General features: G+C 45.2%; 1 protein-coding gene across 1 annotated transcript in view; it reads left to right on the top strand.

The window, feature by feature from the left end:
• Positions 1 to 4,238: 4,238 nt before the first annotated feature.
• kcnh1a (potassium voltage-gated channel, subfamily H (eag-related), member 1a) overlaps positions 4,239 to 6,734 on the top strand; it is an 80,753-nt gene continuing 78,257 nt past the window's right edge. The window contains exon 1 of the mRNA XM_060933267.1: positions 4,239 to 4,311. Coding sequence (XP_060789250.1) covers positions 4,239 to 4,311 — 73 coding nt within the window. The remainder of the gene's footprint in view (positions 4,312 to 6,734) is intronic.

Below are 6,734 nucleotides of genomic sequence, written 5' to 3'. Positions count from 1 at the left end.
AAGACTTTAAACATATGAGCTAATTTTATCCCTAATAAATTTATCTATCCCTGACGAGCAATCCTGAGGTGAAGGTGGTGAGGAAAAACTCCCTCAGAGAACATGAAGAAGAAACCTCGAGAGGAACCAGACTCAGAAGTTAACCCATCCTCATCTGGGTAAAAACAGATAGTGTGATTATAAATAACTCACTTCTGTGTCCTGTAGAGTCACAGAATACAACCCCGATTCCAAAAAAGTTGGGACAAAGTACAAATTGTAAATAAAAACGGAATGCAATAATTTACAAATCTCAAAAACTGATATTGTATTCACAATAGAACATAGACAACATATCAAATGTCGAAAGTGAGACATTTTGAAATTTCATGCCAAATATTGGCTCATTTGAAATCACATGACAGCAACACATCTCAAAAAAGTTGGGACAGGGGCAATAAGAGGCTGGAAAAGTTAAAGGTACAAAAAAGGAACAGCTGGAGGACCAAATTGCAACTCATTAGGTTAATTGGCAATAGGTCATTAACATGACTGGGTATAAAAAGAGCATCTTGGAGTGGCAGCGGCTCTCAGAAGTAAAGATGGGAAGAGGATCACCAATCCCCCTAATTCTGCACCGACAAATAGTGGAGCAATATCAGAAAGGAGTTCGACAGTGTAAAATTGCAAAGAGTTTGAACATATCATCATCTACAGTGCATAATATCATCAAAAGATTCAGAGAATCTGGAAGAATCTCTGTGCGTAAGGGTCAAGGCCAGAAAACCATACTGGGTGCCCGTGATCTTCGGGCCCTTAGACGGCACTGCATCACATACAGGCATGCTTCTGTATTGGAAATCACAAAATGGGCTCAGGAATATTTCCAGAGAACATTATCTGTGAACACAATTCACCGTGCCATCCGCCGTTGCCAGCTAAAACTCTATAGTTCAAAGAAGAAGCCGTATCTAAACATGATCCAGAAGCGCAGACGTCTTCTCTGGGCCAAGGCTCATTTAAAATGGACTGTGGCAAAGTGGAAAACTGTTCTGTGGTCAGACGAATCAAAATTTGAAGTTCTTTATGGAAATCAGGGACGCCGTGTCATTCGGACTAAAGAGGAAAAGGACGACCCGAGTTGTTATCGGCGCTCAGTTCAGAAGCCTGCATCTCTGATGGTATGAGGTTGCATTAGTGCGTGTGGCATGGGCAGCTTACACATCTGGAAAGACACCATCAATGCTGAAAGGTATATCCAGGTTCTAGAGCAACATATGCTCCCATCCAGACGACGTCTCTTTCAGGGAAGACCTTGCATTTTCCAACATGACAATGCCAAACCACATACTGCATCAATTACAGCATCATGGCTGCGTAGAAGAAGGGTCCGGGTACTGAACTGGCCAGCCTGCAGTCCAGATCTTTCACCCATAGAAAACATTTGGTGCATCATAAAACGGAAGATACGACAAAAAAGACCTAAGACAGTTGAGCAACTAGAATCCTACATTAGACAAGAATGGGTTAACATTCCTATCCCTAAACTTGAGCAACTTGTCTCCTCAGTCCCCAGACGTTTACAGACTGTTGTAAAGAGAAAAGGGGATGTCTCACAGTGGGAAACATGGCCTTGTCCCAACTTTTTTGAGATGTGTTGTTGTCATGAAATTTAAAATCACCTAATTTTCTCTTTAAATGATACATTTTCTCAGTTTAAACATCTGATATGGCATCTATGTTCTATTCTGAATAAAATATGGAATTTTGAAACTTCCACATCACTGCATTCCGTTTTTATTAACAATTTGTACTTTGTCCCAACTTTTTTGGAATCGGGGTTGTACAACTGTGTGACCAGGAAATTCGTTAAAGTTTTAGCAGAGTAAGATTTCAACTTCATAAAAGTAAAGTGTGTTGATTTTCGTATTTTGTTGCCAGTAAAATTGATGTCTCAGTGTAATGAAGGGAAACGGCGTTCTAGTGTGCAAATGGCTGCACCCAGGTAAGCCTATTTTTAGCAATATCATAACTGTTAAAATGAATAAATTGTTGTTATAAAAAGTTTTATTTAAAAAGTTTTATACAAAATCAGGGCGCTAGTGTTAGGGTTAGTGACCCCTTTCTGGTGACCCCTCCTGTTTGTTTCTTCACCCTTCAATACCTCCCACTTGTTAATGTTCTCTATTTTTTCTTCCATTGTAACTTAGTTCCCATACGTTCAACCCCTTATTTTCCACCATAACATTTTGCCCTTCGGCTTTTCCTCCTACTAGCCAATCTACCCTTTAACTATAGTTCTGCATTTTCCATAGGTTTCTGTTTTCCCCCTTATATGGGGGCAGCCGTGGCCTGAAGGTTACAGAAGCAGCCTTGGGCCCAAAGGGTCACTGGTTTGATTCCTATGAGACAGGAAAATGTGAGCAGGAAAAACATGATGGGAGCTGAGTGAATAAACAGCACTTTCCCCTCCCTCTGTATCATGGACTGAAGTGAATCTGAAGTGCCCTTGAGCAAGGTGCCAAATCCCCAACTGCTCCTTGGGCACTGTAGCATAACTGCCCACTGCTGCATGTGTGTGTGTGTGTGTGTGTGTGTTCACTGCTTCAGATGAGTAAGGATTAGGGTTAGACCAAAAGATCACTGATTTGATTCCCTGGACCAGCCGGAATGGCTGAAGTGCCCTTGAGCAAGGCACCGAACCTCCAACTGCTCCAGGTGTGTTGTGCATCACTCTGGATAAGAGAGTCTGCTAAATGCCTGTAGTAATATCCATCCATTATCTGTAGCCACTTATCTTGTTCTACAGGGTCGCAGGCGAGCTGGAGCCTATCCCAGCGAAAGGTGGGGTACACCCTGGACAAGTCGCCAGGTCATCACAGGGCTGACACATAGACACAGACAACCATTCACACTCACATTCACACCTACGCTCAATTTAGAGTCACCAGTTAACCTAACCTGCATGTCTTTGGACTGTGGGGGAAACCGGAGCACCCGGAGGAAACCCACGCGGACACGGGGAGAACATGCAAACTCCACACAGAAAGGCCCTCGCCGGGCACGGGGCTCGAACCCGGACCTTCTTGCTGTGAGGCGACAGCGCTAACCACTACACCACCGTGCCGCCCGCCTGTAGTAGTAATAATAATAATCTTTCTTTTGTCATTTTCCTTTCCTTTACTAGTCATTTCCTTCAAAGTACATTTCCTGTTGGGCGGCACGGTGGTGTAGTGGTTAGTGCTGTCGCCTCACAGCAAGAAGGTCCGGGTTCGAGCCCCGTGGCCGGCGAGGGCCTTTCTGTGCGGAGTTTGCATGTTCTCCCCGTGTCCGCGTGGGTTTCCTCCGGGTGCTCCGGTTTCCTCCACAGTCCAAAGACATGCAGGTTAGGTTAACTGGTGACTCTAAATTGAGCGTAGGTGTGAATGTGAGTGTGAATGGTTGTCTGTGTCTATGTGTCAGCCCTGTGATGACCTGGCGACTTGTCCAGGGTGAACCCCGCCTTTCGCCCGTAGTCAGCTGGGATAGGCTCCAGCTCGCCTGCGACCCTGTAGAACAGGATAAAGCGGCTACAGATAATGAGAGGAGATGAGATGAGAGACATTTCCTGTTCAATCTGCCAAACTGCGGTGTTATGACCAGTAGATGGTGCTCCAGAATTGGGTTTAAAATATCAGGGTGTTATTTTTGGCTGCAGGGGGAAAAGAAAGGGAAGACTGGCATTCTATTCCTAATCCTAATTCTATTCCTAATTTGAGTCACCTCCAGTTTTCCCTGTAAATTTATTACCAAACAAATACAACACCGAAATGTCATCTCCCAAACCGGGAGAGCACCGGACTCCCACAACACACCGCCCGAAATTCTTTAGATGGCGCGCGCGCACATTAGCAAACACACCGAATAACGGAGGATGAGACAAAGAGGGAGGACTGCGCGCGCGCACACACACACACAGGCTGCAGGTGCCGTGGGGAGCGCAGGAGCAGGAGGAGGCGGAGGAGCAGGAGGAGGCGGAGGAGCAGGAGGAGGCGGAGGAGCAGGAGGAGGCGGAGGAGCAGGAGGAGGCGGCGGCAGGTGCGCGCGGACCGATGGACGGCGCCGGAGCCGCTGCAGCGCGCGCTGAGCCTCTCCAACACACCATCCTGCACTCCGGAGTATAGGAGATAAACAAGAAAACAGAGAATAATAATTAACCAAAAAAAGAGATAAAAAATAAGAATAGTGCAGAAGGGGAAAGGTGCGTGTGAGCGGCGGCGATGGCCGGCGGCCGGAGGGGACTCGTGGCCCCGCAGAACACTTTCCTGGAGAATATAGTGAGGAGATCAAACGGTAAGACGCGCGCGCACACACACACACACACACACACACACAGAGCTCTCTCTCTCTCTCTCTCTCTCTCTCTCTCTCACACACACACACACACACACAGAGCTCTCTCTCTCTCTCTCTCTCTCTCTCTCTCTCTCTCTCACACACACACACACACACACACACACACAGAGCCGCAGGTGCCGTGAAGAGAGTCGGAGCAGGTTGGCGACTGGGAGGAGTGTGTGTGTGTGTGTGTGTGTGCGCATCTACAGCTCTGCAAAAGTCTGAGGCTCATGTAAAGAAATGCTGGAGACCAGAAATGGCTTATAAATAATGAAATGAAATGTTTCAACATTAAAAAAAATACTATAAACCGTAACCAGTGAGCCATAATAAATGAAACAAAGTCAGTATTCGGTGTGAGACGACACCATATCCATCTCAGGTCCAGTGAGGTCAGTTTTATGCAGAAATGATCTGTAGGTTTTCCTGAGCATCTTCCAGAACCAGCCACAGTTCTTCTGGACACTCTGACTGTCACACTCACTTCTTCATTTTGCACCAAAACTTTTGCACCAGCAGCCTTCATTATGTTTTCTTTTTTCATCTCAAAAGTGCTCTCTTATGGAATACGCTGCTCAGATACAAACTGTTTTTTTTTTCTGTAACATTTAATTTTGTGCTGGGAAAAAAAAAACACACACCAACGTTTGGACTCTAGAATGTTTTTGTAATGTTTTGACTCGATAATGTAGAAATCATCAAATAGAAATCTATAACAAAGTTTGTACTAAAAAATAAGGGGCCTAAGACTTTTGCACAGGACTGTATAGGCTTTTTATTTTACAATGTACAGTTTTAGAACTTTAAACAGGGCAATTCTGGAGGAAAACCTGTTTGAGTCGGCCAGAGGTTTGAGACTTCACGTTCCAGCAGGACAACGACCCTAAACATACTGCTAAAGCTGCACTGGAGTGGTTTAAAGGGAAACATTTATGTCTTGGAATGGCCTAGTCAAAGCCCAGACCTCAATCCAATTGAGAATTTGTGGCAGAACTTGAAGATTGCTGTACACCAACGCAACCCATCTAACTTGAAGGAGTTGGAACAGTTTCTGAGTGGCTAGATGTGCTAAGCTAATAGAGACATACCCCAAGAGACTTGCAGCTGTAATTGCAGCAAAAGGTGGCTCTACAAAGTATTGACTTTTTTTTTTTGGGGGGGGGGGGGGGGGGGGGGGGGGGGAGGGAGGTTGAATACTTATGCACACTCCAAATTTCAGTTTTTTTCATCTTAATTATTTTTTGTGTCACAATAAAAAAAAAGCAAAGTGCACCTTTAAAGTGGTAAAATATTTCCAACTGAGTGATTGTTGTTGGGTTTTTTTGTGTTCCAAAAGGGACCCATAGCTTAAAAAAACCCTCTTTTCAGCTCATAATGTGACTTATAGCTTAAACAGCAAGAGTAACACTTAAAGAAATGCTGCACAACTCACAATTCACTGTATTCACACGGTCAGGAGGCTCGACTCCCTCCCTGTTCTGCCCCTCTGCCCCCTGCCACAGATTCTGCCCGCACACCCCCCTGCCCCCCCTTCAGCATCTGACATCATGTCACCCTCACAGTCCCCCCCCAACACACACACACACACACACACACACACACACACACACACACACACACACACACTCAACATTCATTCACACACTGAACTCAGGGACTGCACATTTCACTTTACCTCGCTCATTTGCACTATTCCACATTACCTCACCTTAACAGCTATTAGTTTATTGTTTATACTGCTTATTTCATGTTTACCTGCTATACCTCAAGTGCCCTTGACTGTTTATTTTATGTCCTTTTGCTCCAATTTATGTGTATGTATGTGTATATGTATGTGTGCATGTGTGTGTGTGTATACTATATTGCCAAAAGTATTTGCTCACCCATCCAAATTATCGGAATCAGGTGTTCCAATCACTTCCATGGCCGCAGGTGTATAAAATCAAGCACCTCGGCATGCAGACTGTTTTTACAGTTTGGAGCTGGCCCCTTCCTCTTCCAACATGACTGTGCACCAGTGCACAAAGCAAGGTCCATAAAGACATGGATGACAGAGTCTGGTGTGGATGAACTTGACTGGCCTGCACAGAGTCCTGACCTCAACCCGATAGAACCCCTTTGGGATGAATTAGAGCGGAGACTGAGAGCCGGGCCTTCTCGTCCAACATCAGTGTGTGACCTCACAAATGCGCTTCTGGAAGAATGGTCAAAAATTCCCGTAAACACACTCCTAAACCTTGTGGACAGCCTTCCCAGAAGAGTCGAAGCTGTTCTAGCTGCAAAGGGTGGACCAATGTCATATTGAACCCTATGGATTAGGAATGGGATGTCACTTAAGCTCATATGTGAGTCAAGGCAGGTGAGCGAATACTTTTGGC

This window comes from Neoarius graeffei, chromosome 11, assembly GCF_027579695.1.
Source record: "Neoarius graeffei isolate fNeoGra1 chromosome 11, fNeoGra1.pri, whole genome shotgun sequence".
Lineage (NCBI taxonomy): Eukaryota > Metazoa > Chordata > Actinopteri > Siluriformes > Ariidae > Neoarius > Neoarius graeffei.
The sequence above is the reverse complement of the archived record's forward strand: the minus strand, read 5'-3'. Positions and strand labels throughout refer to the sequence as shown.